Source organism: Paramisgurnus dabryanus, chromosome 11 (genome assembly GCF_030506205.2).
Source record: "Paramisgurnus dabryanus chromosome 11, PD_genome_1.1, whole genome shotgun sequence".
Lineage (NCBI taxonomy): Eukaryota > Metazoa > Chordata > Actinopteri > Cypriniformes > Cobitidae > Paramisgurnus > Paramisgurnus dabryanus.
In genome coordinates, this window is record NC_133347.1 from 11,329,798 (window position 1) to 11,350,564 (window position 20,767).

The 20,767-nt window shown below is 36.8% G+C and overlaps 3 protein-coding genes across 4 annotated transcripts in view; all 3 read right to left on the reverse strand.

Annotated features, from left to right (window-relative positions):
* Positions 1–364: 364 nt before the first annotated feature.
* LOC135729240 (AN1-type zinc finger protein 5) lies at positions 365–7,477 on the reverse strand. The gene is made up of 6 exons (XM_065246748.1): positions 7,323–7,477; positions 6,145–6,347; positions 5,669–5,774; positions 4,201–4,328; positions 3,881–3,988; positions 365–3,343 (listed from the first exon to the last, which is right to left on the reverse strand). The coding sequence occupies exons 2-6, from the start codon at positions 6,302–6,304 to the stop codon at positions 3,195–3,197; spliced, it is 651 nt and encodes a 216-aa protein (XP_065102820.1). The 5' UTR covers positions 6,305–6,347; positions 7,323–7,477; the 3' UTR covers positions 365–3,194.
* Positions 7,478–7,876: 399 nt separating this feature from the next.
* On the reverse strand, positions 7,877–13,318 carry plin3 (perilipin 3). The gene is made up of 8 exons (XM_065246752.1): positions 13,186–13,318; positions 12,031–12,097; positions 10,509–10,704; positions 10,327–10,409; positions 10,004–10,235; positions 9,250–9,608; positions 8,911–9,129; positions 7,877–8,374 (listed from the first exon to the last, which is right to left on the reverse strand). The coding sequence occupies exons 2-8, from the start codon at positions 12,094–12,096 to the stop codon at positions 8,270–8,272; spliced, it is 1,260 nt and encodes a 419-aa protein (XP_065102824.1). The 5' UTR covers position 12,097; positions 13,186–13,318; the 3' UTR covers positions 7,877–8,269.
* A 2,123-nt stretch (positions 13,319–15,441) lies between these two features.
* Positions 15,442–20,767, reverse strand: part of rgl1 (ral guanine nucleotide dissociation stimulator-like 1) — a 38,292-nt gene continuing 32,966 nt past the window's right edge. For both annotated transcript variants that reach the window (XM_065246751.2, XM_065246750.1), the window contains exons 12-18: positions 20,708–20,740; positions 20,104–20,225; positions 19,928–20,017; positions 18,403–18,583; positions 18,069–18,320; positions 17,711–17,825; positions 15,442–17,533 (exon numbers count right to left, since the gene is read on the reverse strand). In XM_065246751.2, the coding sequence (XP_065102823.1) occupies positions 17,346–17,533; positions 17,711–17,825; positions 18,069–18,320; positions 18,403–18,583; positions 19,928–20,017; positions 20,104–20,225; positions 20,708–20,740 (981 nt within the window). In that variant the 3' untranslated portion in view covers positions 15,442–17,345. The remainder of the gene's footprint in view (positions 17,534–17,710; positions 17,826–18,068; positions 18,321–18,402; positions 18,584–19,927; positions 20,018–20,103; positions 20,226–20,707; positions 20,741–20,767) is intronic.

The following is a 20,767-nucleotide window of genomic DNA, read 5'->3' on the forward strand; positions in this document are numbered from 1 at the left end:
AGCTGTGGAGGAAGCCACTGTCGGCAGTAAAATTTGGAAAGGCTGATGTGGCAGTGGGCGATCCATATTTAATGCCAACACTTATAGTTTACAGTAAGGTCATTCTACATTCAAAATGTTTTATTTAGGTAGGGAACACACTTTCATGGGCGATACATCATAGCTATGAATGTAAAGGCTCTAGAAAAACCACATCTTTTTAGTTTTAGTGTTAAGAACCAATAAAGTTAGATTTGAAACAAAAAATACATTTTCACCTAGAAAGATGCACTGTAGTTGTTGTGGTGAAATATAAGTTTTCCTATAGTTTGGGAAATGGAGCAGATTTGCAGTTACACACTCAAGAAAGACACAAGACATTGCATACATTTAAAATAAACTTTGTGATTTTATTGGTTTTATACTTATACACATCATACAATCCTAAATTTTTTAAAAGAAAAAGGTATCTGGTGGTGTCTCTGGGGGACTGGGCACGCTGGTAAATTAATCCATGATTGCTGGTTAATGTACTGCCAAGCACATCTAAGCTGAAACTCACATCACCCGTCGCAATGCTCTGTTAAACTACCAAGGGCAATTCAATGCAATTCTGCTTTAACTGTGTTATGCACAAGAGACTCCTTTGCTTTACCCATTACACACATGCAATAACGGCTGTGGATCACTGCTAGATCAAAAGGGCTAATGCATTAGATTGGCATACACTGCCAATTTGAAGACACTGAAGGCAACAAAGGTGGGGAATTGTGACTGAACTGTCTTTAACCCCACAAGTCATCAAGTTAGATTAGTATTACCATTCCGATGGCTACATTTAAACTGCTATATGCGCCCAGTGTCATAAACAGTCGCACAATATAAGAACTCCACAACACTGACAATGCAAACTAAAAATCTGAACCCATACCCTAACAGTGCACCTAACCTCACTCCTACACCTAAATCCTAAAAGGGTGTTGTGTATACAAGTGTGATAGTACTGTAAAGACTTGTATGCCCTGCGAGGAGAATAGGATCTTAAAGCATCATGGATAACCCTCATCAAAATGGTATCAAGATGCCAGCTCAGCCAACCGTGGCACGTACCTGGTTTTCACAAATACTCTCCTGACGTTGCAACACCACTGAGGATAAAGTTCCAGTCACAGTTAATGTTATTTTAGTCAGCTCATGTTATTCCCTTAAAGATACAGTGTCGTCATATTCACTCATACTGGCTCTAGCTCATCACACTCCAAGGTATTCGATTAGTGCCCACCCTTGCAGATTACTTCAAAAAAAATTAAATCACAGACATGCCAAGATGCCTTAGGGATATGCGTCTTGTCTTTTTAGTCAGGGAACTGTTAGTAAACCATGTACAAGTGTGCACATCAAGACAACCTTGCTGTATGACATTACAGACGAATACAAAATGTGCCACATGGTTGTTTCAGCCCTTTTACAAAAAAGTCATGAAAAATACACACAGCCAGCACAAAGACAACGGCCTCACTCTAAAGATGACAGAGAACACCACGCTGCACCTTCAATCTTATATATGGGTAGTTAATAAACACTACGTACACGCAAAACATACAAATTTTTCACAGGGCCTTCCCCCTCCTCTTAACATTCTATTTAGAATAATTCAATATGAATGGCAGCCGCATAGTATTTACATTAGAGAACAGTTGTTAATTTGGATAGCAGGCTCCATTCGTCCATGCATTGTTACAATGGGACAATGTTTTATGTTACATTCTTTTACGGTTTAAAATTGCAATCTAGAAATGTGGCTGCAGCAAACTTTGAAATCTGCTTTAATATTGTTTGAAGCATGCAATGGTTATCTGCATGGAAGTATGTGCATCTTCCATTATGACATCATTAAGCACAGCGGTATTCATAGTAAATCTGTGAACGGATGAAAATGTCACCTAAAACAAATTATTAGTTCTGTTTGCATCATTCATTGGTCTGCTGGTGGTTACAAATACTTTGAATCTCGAAGCTTAACAACTTCAATCGTAACGTAGTTCATTGCCTTGTAAGCAGGCTTGCGTTTCGCAATAAGGGCCTGCTAGGTTTCGTACAGCACTGACAATCCTAACCTGACTGCTATGTGTTGCCCCTTTTGCTGTATTTGTGCAACAATACTGAAAATCGTTCTTTCATTGTGCTTTGATTCTTATTTGATACATAATTTTGCAGCCACATTAATGTCATTTGTTTTTGGAGATTTAACCAAGACTTCATCCAACATCAGAACTCACTATACTTAAAATGGATACATAAAACGGAAATTTATATTTAAAAGATTACCTATTACATGGATCTTTTCTTTTTTGGACACATGCTTCCAATCCTCCAGTACCAACCAACCAAATGATAATACAAAAATAAATAGAAAGCAATCACACAATTCAAGCTACGTACAATATATTAATATAGATTTTCTGATGCCATACACTCATTAAAACAGAGAAGGAAGGGAAAAAAACTCAGTCACTCGTTTATGTCAAAACTCTTACGCCCCACCCCGTTCCCACTTCAAAAACCCAATCCGATTACTATTCATGCACCCAACGTTAGCATGATAAGTCGATATATAAAAGAGAAATTGTTTTTAAATGCACTGGCTAGGATTTGACATGTGAGGGGTGATTAACCAGAAAAAAGGATAACACAAAAAGTAAATTTTATATGGGTAATTTGGGAGTAGTCATTAAAATCTATATCCTTCAGCAACATTTTGCAATATCAAAGAAACCCTTCTTAATGGCCCCCCACCCACAACCCCCCAAAATTTAAACCAAACTCCCCACAAGGGTTCCTATAAAAAAATAAGGTTAATATCCTAACAAAATCAATGCCAGGGTAAAAACTAAAGAGTCCTCCCTCCCCCAATGCACATGGATGCCCACCTGACAACCAATCCCTCTTCTCCCTGGCTCTCTAGAAAAAACAAGCACGCTCACAAACATAATCTTTTAAAATGTCACACATTCACACACACACTTCTACATCGTCCTTCCAGGAGAGACAGGGAGATGATAGTTTAGGGAGTGGCCAAGCAGGGGCTGTACCCTACAACCCCACCCACCTTATCCTACAATGAAGAAATGAACCCATTTTAGAATGGTGTTATTCAGCGCCATGGTTCCAAAACTTGCAGGTCAAACAATTTTTGCTCTCTTAGCCATCAGTCCTCATAACTTCTGTATCTTCTCAGCTACCACAATGGGATTCTCTTTGCGGATACGGGCGGCGGCAGCTCCTCTGTAGTCGTAGGGACAGTCATGTTTGTCAGAATAACGGTGAATAGCACAAAACAGGTTACCACAGCGGCAGTCAAAGCCTAGAGACAAAAAAGGGGGAAAAGTAGTTTTAGTTTTTCTGATGAATGGTCTGTTTAGCTATATAATTTCCCCAAATATGCAAAGGATAAGTGTGGATACCAGCAGAGTCATGTGAAATGCAGCACTAACATGCAGTATGTTGCCTGACCCCAGCTAGAAGCTAAAGCAAATTAACTGGCATCACACTTAGATATAGATATGTAGATATAGTATGAATTGTCTTTTGTAAAGCTTGCTAATAAAAATAAGTCTACCTTACAGCCTAAAGCACAACAACAAAGAAAAGTCGCTTGCAAATTAGCTTAAAAGTAGTGAAAGCATCCTCAAACAAACCCCACTTTCAGTGCAAATTTTCAAAGCAAGATAAGAAGCAGAAATGAAACGAGGAATATTTGTGCTTAATATCAAATGTGCACCGACTCACTCAACATGAAAGGAAAACTGAAAAGATAGGAGCTAGATTTTAAGAACGTTTTTGAAGTCTGCTCATGAATACGTAAAGCTTTCAAAAACACTGATCTTCCTGTGACTCTCACCCGTGAGGCCAACTTTTTTCCTACAAGTAAAGCACCGATTCTTTTTTTTGTTCTTGTCAGGAGTCTGATCTCCATCTGATGAAGCCTGTGTGCTCTCCCCTACTGGACCTGTGATTAAAGAAATGAGAGATCATTGGCTGAACACAATGAATTTCCTTGCTTCTGGGGCTACATGTTACTCTGACAGCTACTCAGAAGATTTAAATGAGCTAAATGAAAAGTATGGAAAAATAGGCATTACATTACTGCATGGCTGTGATTATGCACTTGTTACCAAAGGAAAGACTCATGTAGCACGTGTGAGAGAGAATACGGCTGACCTGTGCTTTTAGACGAGCCTTCGTCCTCATCATCATCATCTGCTTCGGCCCTGTCTGAATCGGTGGTTCCAGTGTCCTGGGAGATGCTCATAGCAGTCATTTGCTGGGTTACAGGACTGGGCGAACTACTGCAAAAACATTCAAACAAAATATCTCAGTTATGTGTTTTCATTTCTTCCTTGACATCTCTAACTTTTATGGGAGGTTTCCCGGACAGGGATTAGACTAGTCCTAGACTTAAACACTTTTAAGAGCTCTCCAAACTGAAAATAACTTGCACTGACATATCTTAAAATACATCAGTGCCCTTTGTTTTACCTCAAAATGCACACAGGTAATGTTTTTAGTAAGGCATGTTTGTTAAAACTAGTTATATTTCCTAATTAAACTAAGGCCTAGTCCTGGATTAAGCTAATCCTGGTCCGGGAAACCGCCCCTTAATGATCCAATATTCTGTAACAGGTATGCTGCACATAAAGGTTTAAAGCATTTTAAGGAACAAAAAAATTATACAATTAAAAATACATTTATATCCAGAGCACAATAAGCCTACTTGATCGAAAATGCATTATGCATCAGATTGTTTTACTTAAAAGTTTCAGGTTTAAATTCCACATGGCCACAGAATTTGAGACACTGCTTATTATGTTTTTCACTTAAGATTAACAGATACATAAAGGGGCGGTTTCCCAGTCATGGCTTATCCTAGTCCCAGCCTAAAATGCATGCTAGAGCTGCCTTAATTTAAAAACGTCTACACACTAACATATCTTACCGTATATCAGTGGCATTGTTTCATCTCAAGATGCACACAAGTATTGTTTTTTGTAAGGTTTGTTTGTAAAAACTACTTATACGAAGGCCTAGTCCTGGATTATGAAGAATGCAGGCCTGTTTCACAGACAAGGCTTAGCTTAAGACAAGACTAAGCCTTAGTTAAATTAAGATGTTTAAGCATCTTTAAGAAGTTATAAATATAAACCTACATTAAATCATAAAAATTGGTCAAAAAAAAGTATGAATAAACAACCAATTGCCATCTAATACTAAACACCCAAATAACAATTAAATATCTAATATGTACATTATCTAACCCTTATTTAAATAATTTTATGTGTTACATAAAATATTACTACATGTATGTCTTACCGCTTCAGTGTTTGCCAGGAACATGCTTCTCTACATTTATTATAAATGAACACATCAAAACATCTCGATTGCACTTACTAGTACTATGTTCTGTTGAATTAGATGTTTTTAATCTTTCTGAAGGCCCTTCCATCCTTTCAGGGCCCTTAGCATGGCCCCAATCTTTCCATTACCACACCCTTGATAAATGATAGTATGTGTGACAATATATATATATATTTATTTTGCTGAACTAATCTCTTTAGTCTTGTTGTGGACTGAATATTTGTTCTTAGTGTAAGAATGCCTTTGAAAAAAGTAATATTTCACTCTTGCCTACCTAGATGTTCGTTCTTCAGGTGGGGTGACGGCTTCCGTAGTGGGTACAGGGGTGGCCTCCAACACTACTGCAGACGAACCTGGCGAATCTATAGGAGATGTAGCAGCTGAAAAAGACAGAAAGGAACTTACCTAACCAAGTTCTACCTCAGTGGTTCATGCCCAACAGTACACTTTTGGGTGACACAAATATCTTATTTCAGGTTTATGGGTTCTCCAAAATAGCTGATGAGTTGAATCAGGTGTGTTTGAATAAGGGAATACAAAAGTATATAGCTGGGGACTTTACCAGAACAGGTTTGAGAGACAAATGGACATTCATGTTCGTCACCAATCAGTTTTTAATTCCCAATTTAAAGCTCAAGGGAGTGAACAAATTTAGCTTTGAGCGTAACAGGTGTATGTAAATAGTAAGTGCCACACTACACTTTTTCTAGCAATCAATCACTCAATTTAATTAATCTCCTAGTGTCCCACCTTTCTCGCCAGGGGGGCTGGTCCTCCCCCCTCCTTGTTGTCTCTGTAGATGTTCCTTGTAGCAAACAGAGCACATTCCATTAGTGCGAGGATTACCGTAGAAACCGCATCCCATAGAGCAAAGCATTGGCACCTGCGTCTGATTTGTCTCCTGGGCCATGCTGTTCGAGAAGGGGGGGTAAGGGGGACGGGAGAGGGTAATCCTTAAAAAAGAATTAAGAATTTGTTATTTATTCAATGAGCATAACTGATCATAAAGATTTTCTTACATTAGACCATTAAAATTAAACTAAACTAAACTGATCATATGGTGTTATCATGTGTGCCTTAGATTTGAGAAATACTTTGCTGACATAACCTTTGGAAACACAGCCATGTGTTTGCCCTGGTTGGCATGGCTTACTGATCTGCACAATGTCACTAGATACACAAAATAAGAGAAATCTGCGACTCTGAAAATATATCCAAGCAATTCTAGCTGGAATCAGAAATAAAAATATGAAAAAGTCACCCCGTGTAGGATTATGTTGTCTCTAAGGTGAAACCTGTTAAAGGCCGAGCCAACCAACTTTAAACCATTTAATTTGATATGTTTACGACTCGACAAGAACAAATGGACAACATGATGTATTGAAACAAACGGTCTTTTGTTTGTTTATTAGTTCGCTTTGTCTTTCAAACAAACAAACGGTCCAGGTTACTGAAACCTAACCAACCTGGTGATCAAATGACCATTTACAATCAATTCAGGAAAAAACGGTTAAGTAAATGTTTAATACCGACATACAGAAGTTTATCATAACGGTGTGAATTACCCTTCAAGTATGAATCAATGCGGTTATTTTGGAAAATTAACTAAGAGCCGCACCGCAAATTAGGAAAAAATATTGTACAAGAGTATCGCGACAAATAATAAAACGACGCTGTGTCAACAATAAAATGACACAGTAAGAAAACGTCCACGTTTGTAGTTAACATTACGAACATTTGATAGTGTTAAAGTCGCTGAACTGATGAAAATCGTTTGTTTATTACACCCAACTAGCCAGGCTAACGCGCTAGCTCCGCTAACGGGCTAGCTGACGTGAAGGCACGCAAACAAAACGGACAGCTGGGAACCCGAGACTTTCCCAAGAAAACTTGCGGTGGTTTAAACCCCCGTCGACTGGTATATTTACCCGTATTTCGTTGTGATTGAAGAGAAACCGACGACCTTGATTCACAAAAATCTGACAGAGTTCGTCCCTGCTATGCGCGTGAGGCCTGCTCCTCAGCAGCGTCACCCGAAACAACGGGCGTGACGTCACACGTAACAATTCATTCTTTTCGCCGTCATCAAAACCGCGTCACATCTCCACCCAGTTCACCTCAGCAAAATTGGTTATGCATGTACTTTATTTGCTTAAAACCATTGTTTTTTAATAGTTGTATAAATGTTGCAGCTGTATGCAGTTGTTTTTCATTTGATTGGGTGAACAAGTGGGTTGCAGATAACGGAACTGCAGAAGCAAATTAAAATTGTTTACAGCACTGTGTGTGCTTCCATTTACAAGTTCACTTCAACTTTTTTCAAACTGAGTGTTTATAACAAGCATTATGCACTTTGTTGTAGTTTGGGATTTGCTTGGTGGCTAACAGATTGTGAAGGTCATGGTATCAAATCCCATTATCTCAAAGAATTTATCTACTCATAAAATGTAGCTTGACAGCACAAGAAGCATCTGCCCCAATGTGTAAATGTGACCAGGAAGCTTTTATTGTAAACATAAACAAAACAAATACAGTTTTTATTGTATTGATCCATTTATTTTGCATGTTATATAAACATATTTTCATATAATCTCTTCTACTGGTGCTGATTTAAATTACAAATTTCACTATGAAGTATGCGTTAATGGTGTTTAAAAATACAATGCATTCTGTTTTTGTTAAATGCAACACATTCAATCCACTGTATAAAATACTGACATTGCTGAAGTAATACTTGTAATTTATGTGCATTATACTCTAATTATAACACCAGTTAATACCATTTAAAAGTTTAAAATGAGAATTACAATACAACATTTTGCAATATTTATTTATCTTTCTCATCCAGGCTTTAATTTGGGGTTATGTGACAGTTTCATTCCCCCTTTTCTGTTATCTGCGGTGCAAAAGGGCCAACCAACCAATTGAGAGGAGTGTTATTGAGGAGATACTCCACAACTCCATCCAAAGAATGTCGTACCTGTTGAAAATGTATGAAAAAGTATGACACAGTTAAAGTAAAAGTGAGCAATTTAGGCAAACACATCATGAAGTACACTTTAAAGGGGACATTTCACAAGACTTTTTTAAAATGTTAAATAGATCTTTGGTGTCCTAAGAGTGCGTGTGCGAAGTTCTAGCTCAAAATATCATATAGATAATTTATTATAACATGTTAAAATTGCCACTTTGTAATTGTAGGTGTGAGCAAAAATGTGCCATTTTGGGTGTTTCCTGTAAAATGCAAATGAGCTGATCTATGCACTAAATGGCTGTGGCGTGGTTGGATAGTTCAGATTAAGGGGCGGTATTTTCCCCTTCTGACATCACAAGGGGAGCCAAATTTCAATGAGCTATTTTTTCACATGCTTGCAGAAAATGGTTTACCAAAACTAAGTTACTGGGTTGATCTTTTTCACATTTTCAAGGTTGATAGAAGCACTGGGGGCCCAATTATAGCACTTTAATATGGAAAAAGTCAGATTTTCATGATATGGCTCCTTTAATGGACTGTACCTGTGTTATCTGCTCTCGTGTCTGCTGTAAGAGAAGGGGTGTGAGCGTGCTGGTGCGGCTCAGTGACACTTGGAGTTCTTCAGCTGTATGTCTCGCAGAAAGAAGCTGTTCCTGCACAGTTCCTGGGAGCCCTTGTACACTGGACACAACCCCTGAACACGCTGTCTTAAGTTGGTCACTCAGACCTCGAACCATTGACAAGACGTTCCGCTCCAGCTGCTGTGGAGAGACCGCCATACACATTGGGAGAATGTTAGATGAACAAACAAATATGGGTATTCTTTAATTAAGTTAACTTTTCCAACCCAACCTTTTCCCTCCTATTTTATGTATCTGTACCTCTCCCTGGTCTTTTGCAGTATCCACGTCTGCCTCTGCTGTTGCTTCTCGCACCATTTCTTTGGGCTGACCTTCCTTCCATTCCTTCCACCGCTGAAGTAACTGCTCTGGAGCGCCCCCTAGTTGCCGGTTGGCACTTGACAAAGTAATCCGGGCACCTTCCAGCAGGTCTAAAGTGCTGGTCATTTGAGTCACAGCTGCATGCGTGGTGTCTCTGGCTCTGCGGGCCCTAATTAGGGATTGCTCAAGTGCCCTCTCACGAACTTTGGACGAGAGCTTGCCAAGGCGGACAAAGTAACTGGGGTTAGAAGTTACTACAAATCCATCCTCTTCTCCTGGCCTTGGTTCAGCCAGGGCAGCTATAGGCAGAAGACAAAATAATGAGGTTGGCATTAAAATAAAATAAGTTATTCAACTGTAAACCTTAGGATTTTGGTTTAAACTGGGTCATTTGTAAGATGTAATGCAGTATTATTTTTTTTAAGTGAAAAGTTTCCATAAAGCTGCAATCTGTGTTGCTTCATTTAGGATGATGTTTGCCAAAACTGAAAAAAATCTTTCACCCAAAAACGTGTTTATTGGTACCTTGTGTGTTCAAATACAAGCTTAGCAAAGAAGAACACTTCATTAATTATTGTTCATTATTTTAGCGATGAACTAAAGTTTTTCCTTTTAACCTTAGTAATCTTTCTCAATTTTAGTGTAATTTCCTCATATTAATTTAATTACGTCTGAAAAAGGTTGATACACTTACCAAGCTCTTTCTCACTAAGTGGAAGGTTTTGATCCACCCAGTCCTCAGAGTTGGTAAGGGCTTTACCAACACCATCAGAGACCATCTGGCCTACACGAGTGCCCATGACAGTGTTTATGCCTTCATTTACAACCATATAAGTCCTCTCCACTCCTCCCAACACAGCCCCAACCACTGCATCCTTGGCCCCTGTAACTGACTGGTACACCATGCCCACTGTATCTGATACTACCTGCAATGAAAAAATAACACACATTATATTATATCAACTCACAGGCATTAATTTGTTATAATACATACAGAAAAAGGCTACCTAGCATTACCTTGTCTGCAGGTTGTTGTAAAATAGGAAGTGTTTCTTCTACCTTGTCCAGCCCTTTCATGGCATATTCATTTACCACAGCAACTACAGAACAGAATCAAGACAAAACAACAAAACATTTACCTACCAGCAAGAAAATTTTGTTAATAATAAAGAATATGCATGAAGGTTTAAGATACTCACGCTGAGGTTCCAGACGGTCTAATATGGGTTTAGACCCTGTTGTGGCAGCAGCCCCGAGAGTGCGCACCCCACTTTCTGCCACCTCCATTACTCCTTTCAGGAGTGGTACATTGTCTTTTGTAGTGCTATAGGCATTGTACATCACACCACATGCTGAACTCACCAGTGGCATATTACTCACCCGGGATATTACGCTCTGGAACACAAGTTAGAAAGTCTTGGTGAAATGTATGCACTGATATTCATAGCTTGATGTCAACACTCTAAAAATGGCTGGGTTATTTTTGACCCATAATGAGTAAATATTGGACAGAACACATGCTGCCAATTTTGGGTTGTTGTTATGCAACCAAGGGGTATAATAACCCAAACAGCGGTGTGTTCTGTCCAATATTGACCCATTATGGGACAAAATTAACCCAGCCATTTTTAGAGTGTATAATTTGTAAGACATAACTGTACTGTATGTGGGTCAATGAAGTGACATGCATTTTTTCATTATGTACTATAAAAATAACTTAATACACTTAATATGTATCATTTTCCTTATAAAACCTATTTAGTTTAAATACTTTTTCAGTGTATTTTAATGATAATACAAATTTTTGTTTTGGTAAAATGGGAGGTGGGGCAACTGTTCGTACAGAATAGCAGTTTAGGACAACTGTTAAAATTGTATCAAAGTAAGATACTTATTTTATGTTCAAAACCTTTCTATAAAAATGTGAAATTAGAAAAAATCATTTATCAAACAGATTTTAATTGTATTAAAAAAGTATATTTATGAATTTGATATCACACGCACAAAGCTTATACCAGCATCCAAGAAGAAGATGCTGCTAAGAAATAAGGTTGTATATAGGGGTTATTATACTTTTTCTTAATTATCGTTCTTAAATTTAGAGTACCCAAATGTTAGTTTTATGGTAAAGTTGTTTTACATCCGCACACTGAACTCACAAAAATATATAGATTTATTAAATTGAAGATGCCTTTTTTTCTTATTTAGTTGTATTTTTGGATTCCGGCACCTGCTAGTGTTTGGATGTGCGCGTCTCCCGCTTCAGTATTTAAAGTTGTTTTACATAACTATTTTTAAAATTATTTTTAAATGCCACTATTAATCAAATAATGACACAGGGTGCGCATTAAAAATTAATAGACAAAGATTGGTTGTACCACCTGACATTTTTTGGAATGGGAATTTTAAAAAATTGTGTAAAAAATTCTTTAAAATGTACAAAAAATATTATTCAATAAAACTTAAATAAAACACATTGTTCCTGATTCCTGAATCAGAAATATGCATAACATCCATTTTTAAAAGATTGTTTAAAAATACGTTTTTAGGAGCTTGTTTGTCATTGACCCATGTGTTTATATATAAGAATGTTTTTAAATAAATATTAAGAATTAACAGTTTAACTAATGATTTGTTCAACTCATTTTTTGTTAATGACATCCACGTGTATTTTATTGTAAGTACAAACTCCTGTTGTGTACTGTATCAGTGTGCAACTACCTGTTGTTCCTCAGCAGTTTGTGATGCATCTGTTTCCATTTCACTTGGCGTCTCCTTATCTGCCATTCTGTGGGGTATGTTTGTGTTTTAAAAAAAAAAACTATTAAAAATATGAATGTACATGGACTGGTTTGATTGTAAAAGTCAATCAGTTTAAAGTTTAGATATCATTTTTTTTAAGTATGGTAAGTATTTATGTAAGTATAGTTAGATTACTTTCCGCAGGTTAGCAGTGTGTAATTGTTTAAATTCCTGACACAAACAATGACACAAAGCCCACTTGAACTTGAACTTGAGTCAGGGGTGTCATGCTCAGTCAAGATATCCAGCTTTCAAATGGACTTTTAACATATCAGATAAGAAATCAGAAATAAAATGATGACAAACATCATAAAGGCTTTAATAAGACATGAACCTTTATGTTACCATGATTTCATGCTATTGCTATCTGATATGAGATATTATGGTGCAAAGGTTAGAAAATTTAAGGGATGTATATGTATGATGTCAAAGGATAGGATTTCCTGTTATTTGAGAGTATCTTATATTCTTTGCCTAATTTTACATAGCTTTGCCACAGCTTAGAAGTGTCGCTTTTATTATCGTAATGCCAAATGAAGTAATACTTAATAGTACTGGACAGAGTAGCATAAAGGGCGTCAACTTTCACCCACTTCCTGTGAAATTTCATGGTTGCGCCATTGATTCCGTTTGGAGTCTGGCAGCTAGACATTAGAGACTCAAACGGCAGTACCAGCAAAAGTAAAATACTGTAATACATTAAATATTGTACTTAATTTGTTTGTTTCGGATTTGTTATTGTTCGTGAGGCGGTTATATGACTGCGCGTCAGAAAACAAAGGTGTGTTCGAGTTCATGCGGCGATGCGGAGATCCATCATATCGTGACATCAAAGTACCACGAGACTGATTTGAAAGCTGTATTATGTCATGCTTTCGAATCGCTCTCGCGGTACTTTGATGTATAGTCTGAACGTTCTGCGCACCTCACCACAGCAAAACTTCCACAATCCCAAATCGTTTCACTTTAAAGGGAAACGAAAGTTTAAGTTATATTTTTTTAACAAATTTTAATATAAAAGCTACATGAACGTTCAATTACATTCACTATAGTCATTTTCTCCTATTAACTGACCTGATATTGATGCGTCGTCCAGCGAAGACACACGTTAAGTTGATGTGGGAGTCTCGATCCCAAGTTTAGTCACTGAGCTCTTGTTGCTGTTGCAATAAAAGCGCACTTAGGCGGAGTTCACTGAAGCAAACCAATCACTCTCGCTCAAATCCCTTATTATGAAACTACATTTAATTGTCTTTTTGTCCTTTTTGTTCATGATTTACAGTAATAATTTCTACCAAATTTCAGATAGTTCAGTCGATTAAAAACCTGCAGTCATTACTGTAAAATCTTACTATAAAACATTCAGTGTTTAACAAAGCTTAACTTCTTACACCCTGAAGCTATTTTGGGGATTTTCGCCTGGATTTGGCCTACCCAATTTCAAAAGCATCCCATACCCACATGCAGAGGTTTACATACAAAAGTTTGGTATCATTTTACAGGTAACCCTTTGAAATTACATAAAACACTGTTAAAAGTGCTCAACATGGTTGTATGTGATATCAGTCCTCTAATAAACACAAAAATAAATAGGCGCTTTTTGATGTTTTTTTCTAAAGTTTTTATTTGAAAGTATATAACTCTGGCCCTGGGTATCTCAGGTCCCTGCAGACAGTTTTGTTTGATTCCAGCCATTGTCAGCTTACAGAGGAAAAAGGAATTTTTTCTCTATCATAATCTATGCAAAAGTTATTTCACTCCAACTGAAGGGAGGAATAATACCCTTTTTGTATACAATTTCTGCCTAAAAACATTTGAAGTGCTCCCATAACCACATACAGTGGAATAAATGCAATTTCTTTATATCATTTTAAAGAAAACCCTTTGAAGTTACATAAAAAGCTGCTGTTTGTGACAAATATTGTTATTTATGTTGTTTTTCATATGATGAAACACCAAATTTTCTTTTTTATGTTGTAAATACTGTCTTTGATAGTGAATAACTCTGGTTCTGGGTGCTCTAGCAGACTGCAGACAGTTCTGGTTGTAAGCAGCAGCAGACAGTAAACACCCAAAAAAAGAATGAACTCTTTAGCATGTCGCATTCAAAAGTTATTCTCATTTTACTAAAGGGTGTGAAAATACATTTTTCATATAAATATTAATTTTTTGTTTTGCACATATAATAAAAAGCTAGGGATTAATTATGCACACAACCAAAGAAAATGCTGTGAATGGACTCATTGTTTAGAGTAGGACCTAAAATAAAAGATGGTGTATCATTTGTGGCTATATGTGCTATCTGAGGCAGTTCACACTCAAGTTTCCCATATGTTTACAAAAGACCATTTTTTACCTTATTATTCATTCAGCGATTGTTGGATATGTGTTGATATTAGAACAAAAATAACACTGTAGCCTTATTCCCGAGAGTGAGAGCTTTCATTTGATATAAGACTTGCCCATGTTTGTCATTTTTGAAAAATATGAAATATGTAAATATTAAATGATATAATAAAATATTGGGGGGGTGATAGTGTAAATTAAGTGTAAATAACTTTCTTACAGTAAAAGATGTGTCAAAGTGATGCATATCTGCAGAAAGTAGAGACTCTAAGCTTTCAAACAGTATCTCATATGTGTTACTGGGGTCCATGACGGAGCATCAAAGATTAAAAGAATATTTTATATTAAGTAAAAATACGAAATTCTGGACCCGGGACAGGGTCCTCAGGGTTGAAGAGGTTAAATAAGAAGACTATTATATAACAACATAAAACCTTTATAACAAAAACCTTTGTGCCAGTCCCATATACTTCTAATCCTAAATTCTCATTTAACTTTAAACCTTAAAGATCAGTACAGTGAACTTGCGTGGTTTACTAAATGTTATTTCCTGTTATTAACAAATAATAATGAGTTCATTTGAGGTATAAAGAGCCATATCACAACTAAACTAAAGAAGATTAGAATTTATGACAGTGACATAAAGCAGCACCAACTTTAATCACTTCAGATAACAGATTAGCTGTTGACATGTAAATGTTAACTTTGCTGTGATAATGCACTAAACTGAAATTATAGTATGAATTAATTTAGCTTTTAAATATATATTTTACAAAAAATATATAATTGTGTTTATGTCTTTGTGGGCCAAAACTTAAAATGAAAAAAGCTAAATTTACGCATATTTGTCTTATACGCATATGATGACCTAAGCATTTTCTTCAAAACCAGATAAGTGACAAAAAAGATGACATCACAAAACAATTTTAACAAATGAATGAATCACTTTTGGGTTGATGGACAAAGCAAGCACATATCAGTCAATGACCATACTGAAGAGTTTCCATTTAATGAAAATTAATATTCAATTACAAACAGCATTGCAATGATAATAATTTATTCACTAATTTAGCGTTAGACAGACAATTCTTTGGTAGTGAAGAAATATTCAAAATAAAGAATTGAGAAAATTCAAAAGTGCTGAATACCAAGACAAAGACCAAAATAAACACAGTTCAGCTACTTTAAGACTCAACTTTCTTACTTTTTGAAAGTGTTAGTGTCATTGAAAACTTTTTAATAACTATTCAATATAACAAATATTGGTGTTATTAACAATAGAGAATAAAAACAGGGCAATTTTGGCACTTTTCAAATTTGTTGTCTGTTGACAAATTAGTAGGGTCTTGGTTAATGAACCCGTGATGTATAAAACTAAACATAAACAAATACTAACATGTATGAGACATCAGACTAACAGGTCTTATGGCATGATGTAAAGATCGAACCATGTTAAGGCAAGAATACCATAAGCATTTTGAAATGTTTATGTGCTAAAATGCCTGAGTGTAAAACAATTAGTTTTAGTGTAAAACATATTTTTATATAAAGACAAGCCTAAGTGATATTTATCAGATGCCCAACAGTAACACCAATAGGCTTTGGACAATGTTTCACATGGTGAACTATGAGTGAATTATTGTGCTTCTTGTGATATTGAAAATGCCTGACCTGTTGTAATACACACTTAACAACCACACACACTCATATTTCACAGCTTTTTCAATTTTCTCTTTTAAAAACTCAGTCTTACAAAATCCTTTTCTCATAGATATAATGGACATTTCTTCATCTCTTACAAAAACATACATATAAAAATAAACAGAAAGAAAAGTATATAATTAATATAGCATCGCTGAAGACAGAAGAAAGAAAGGCTACAACAGTGGACCAAGCATGTTAAGACACACCCCTAACTCCGCCCACACCTTCGCAAGTGCCACTGTATCAGTAAGGAAGGCAACTCAATCCAGGTTTAAGAAAAAAACCCATCCTACAGGTGCTATTACACCTTAAAGACACAACATTGATCCAATCAAAAGAAAGAAAATTCCATAGACTTGATAAAACCAAGCAGGAACCAATCCGAACACATTTTCTGCATTCATCACACAGCTCACAATATGAGAAGCACAGTAATAGATATAAAATGCTTAGAATAGGCAGAGATCATGAAAAAAGGCAGCAAGAAATTGAATATTAGGCCATAGACTTCAAACACCTTATGGTTCACCATAGATGTGTATCATTCATATACATAGAGGACATAGGTACTCTTTTCTCAAATTTGGCCTTAACAAAGATGAAGTATTAAGAAAATGAATTCTATGGTTTGCTATGCCCAGATCTTGACTGACAGCAGCCAGTCTAAGCACTTTAAGTCTAAGGTTGCAGTCCACTTTGTCCACACGGTGCACAAGAGGACAAGGAAAAAATTCATTGACGACTTCATCGCAGCTCCGGCAAATCATCTTCAATACTGATGCAAGAGTTCCATCATTACCCTTGATAAGGCAACATGGCTGTCACTTCATTTCTCCTCCCAAAGTTCATTTCATTTCCTCTCACTCTCTGCTGAAGAAAAGCAGGCCTCCTGCCTGGGAAGAGATGATGTGCTCATAAGAAAATACTGATAAGGAGCAGGAGACTTTCCTGCACATGTGCAAAATATCCAGCAATAGGGAGGCTTGGGCATGTTTAAATGAAGGGATTTTTGGAAGGGGAAGAAGGTTGGAGGCACATGCTATCTTGACATTTTATTACTTCAAAAGGGCAAAATGGAAGAACTTAAGATGCCAATATCAGAAATGTTTTTTTGCTATAAGCCCACTTTCCAAAACTTCATCTTTTATAGTCCTTTAGCAAGCCCCACCCTGCCCCAAAAAAGGTCACAGTGTGACTTTGCTGAGTCTGAGGGACAAACTGGAGCGCTGCTGTGTGTTTGGTAGTGTGGAGCTGCAACGACTGCGCAGCTGTACCGGCCTCCCCTCAGACCCACGCAGACGCAACAGAAAGTCAAAGTTCGCAGAGGTGCTCATGGCGTAAAACACGTTGGCGTTGTCGGGGATAACCAATTCTGTTTACAAAGAGACAAAACAAGATTATGAATGTCATGTCAGGACTCACCAAACAAACCAGAACAGACAAAATGTTCCAGTGCCAAATACTTAAAACTGTTTGTAGTTATCACACAAAAATAGTATACATTTTTTATGTATTGTTAGAATAAATTTGACGGGTTTTAAAGTAATACCTCTCTCATCAGAGATGACCTGCACAAGCTCATAGTCTGAGGTCTGCTCACCCTCCAGGTTGTGTTTGGCCATGGCTCGACAGATCACTGCTGGAGTTTTGTCCTGACTGGTCAGCTGCACAGAGAACCAATGGGCAGGATTTTAGTGATCCACTCACAAAATGGTCATATTTACGGCTCTGTGTCTTTCACTTGTGACTATACATTTATTGAATTAAACAAAGTTTCTCATGAAACTTTTTCTGATGTAAAACTACTATCGGATGTAAAATCTATCACACTTATCCTATGTAAGAACTTTATTAGCAATGGTCAAATCTATTGCAGCATGGATACACAGGAATGAATCATCACTGACCAAGATGCTCTTGTAGAGGTTGCCGTTGCCTTGCTCCAAGCTCACTCTGATGATGCAAGCATCCTGAGCTTGCGTGTTGTAAGCAGGTGAAAAACTTGGCGAGGTGGGAGTCATGGGTGTCAGCGAAACCGAGCGCCGATGAGTGCAGGGTGGCCCGGGCGTTGTCGGGGAGGCCAGAGATATGGAAGCCCTGGCTAAGCAAGACGAGGTGTCCATGGAGTGCAATGAGGTACATGAGGAAGACTCTGACAGCTATGGTAAACATACCAATGTATTTTTAATAAAAGTAGGCAATGAGGTAAGTAATTTGAGCTTTCTGGCATGATGTTTGTACCTTCTTTAAACGAGTTTCTATGGAGTGTGTGGGTGTCATGCCCTCGCCCTCTGAAGGGCTGGAGTCACTGGAAGACACACTGACTGAGTCCATGCTCTCCCCTGAGCTGCCTGTAGGGGGCGACCGAGGACTTTCTCTCACAGGAGAGTTTGTGTTTGAGACGTCTGGCCCTAAGAAAAGTCTAATGAGGTCAGACAAAGAGAAAATACATTAAGCATTAGAATCAATGTCCTCTTTGAATATAACACACATATCATCACACATAGGAAAAGTTCAAATTTGAGCATTTAACAGATGTTTTTTATTGCATTTTTAATCTACAAAGCAAAAAAAAGACTTTTTTGCTTGTTTTATTCTTGTTTTCAGTACAAATATTTAAAAATTCTTAAAACAAGTTGCAAAACCATTTAATTTTTAGACAAAAAAAATATAAAATTAAAGTGAATTTGTGATTAAAACAAGCAAAAAAATCTGCCAATGGAGTAAGAAAATTTTTCTTGAATTAAATGTTTAAGTAAAATGTCAGCTTATTTCAAGGATTTTTCTCTTTCACCATTGTAAGATTTTTCTGCTTTTTTAAAGCACAAATGCACTTATTTTTTTTGTCTAAAAACTACAATTATTTTCTTAGGTCCTTTTGCTTATCAAGAAGATGCTTGATTTAAGAATTTTTAGATATTTCTACTGAAAACAACCCAAAAATACGAAGCAAGAAAGGAATTTTTGCAGTGTACACTGCAAAAAATTATTTTCAAGAAAAAAAGTTCTTAGTAATTTTGTTTTTAGTAAAAATATCTAAAAATTCTTATATTAAGATGCTTTTTCTTGATGTGCAAGACGACCCAAGAAATTAAGTCTAGTATTTAGACCAAAAATATCTAATGTAAGTGATTTTGTGCATAAAAAAGCAAAAAAAATCTGCCAATGGGGTAAGCAAATTTATCTTGAATTTAGTGTTTAAGAAAAATGTTCAAGAGAAAATAATTTTTTAGCAGTAAGTGTGTACAAATGAGCAAATGCTGGGAAAGTGTGTTTTTTTAAAGGGATATTTCACTTTTTTTGAAAATATGCTCATTTTTCAGCTCGCCTATTAGACCCTTAGCATCGAACTAAAAAAACCTTGTGCCGGCTGGTAGCTATGGTATGACAGCAAAGTCCTTGATTATTATGAAATGAGAGTATAGTTCCTAATCATATCGGCCTAGAACAAATCGCAACTTTTAATTTTTCGTCTGTCTTAGCACACGATGTAACTACAAAAGAGTCAAGATTTAAATAGGAAAAATATCAAAACACTGGTTATTTTTGAGCATGATGCTAACGGTCTCATCAGATTCAATGGATTATGCTAAGCTATGCTAAAAGTGGTAACGCCAGACCCGAAGATCAGCTGAATGATTCCTAAACAGTAAAGATCAAATGTTTAACTCTAGGGGAGCTGGAAAATGAGCATATTTTGAAAAAAAGTGAAGTGTTCCTTTAAACTAATTTTTCCCCCCAAACTTTAGGGTTCTGGATGACTCACAGGCTCAATCTCTTCACCATACTCTTGCGTGGTTTTGGTGATGTTGGGCTGTTATCTCCCATACCTTCAATCTCACATGAGAGAGCATAGCTGCAAGAAAATTAATATTAAGTCCGATATTAAAATAAAAATGGGAAATAACATAAGGAGAAAGAGTATACAGGAAAAGTGTTTACCTCTCTTCTTCTGTGAGCAGAGGTTGACCTTTAAACCAGCGCAGAAATGAGGGATCAGGGGTCAGACAATAACTGTTACACGCTGACTGCAAGAGCTTAATCTGAGCGATCACCTCAAACTCCTGAGAGAGAGAGAGAGAGAGAGAGAGAGAGAGAGAGAGAGAGAGAGAGAGAGAGGAGAGAGAGAGAGAGAGAGAGAGAGAGAGAGATGAGAGAGAGAGAGAGAGAGAGAGAGAGAGAGAGAGAGAGAGAGAGAGAGAATACATTACTCACAATGCAATGCTTTGAATAGCTCTAAAAAGCCCAATATTCTGAAAATAAAAACCCTATTCATTTCCATCAATTTGAAATACATTTTGAAATATTTTAGTAACTAAGCATTTTACAATGCCCCTTTTAAGATAACATTTTCAAATGTAATTTATTTGCTTGGTTTGGTTTATGGCTTTGGACTCATTATTGAAGAAAGCTTAAAATCCCTATGGAGAGAATTGAGGCCACTGAAGAAGTGGGCAGGGACTCACACACTCTACAGCCAAAATAAGGGATTCAACAGATGTTTTGGCTGTAATAAATACCAAATAGTAAAGAGATCTGTACTCACTCTGCGTCGCTTCTCGAAATTAATCAGTCCCCCCTATGAAAAACAGAAAGACACTTTAGC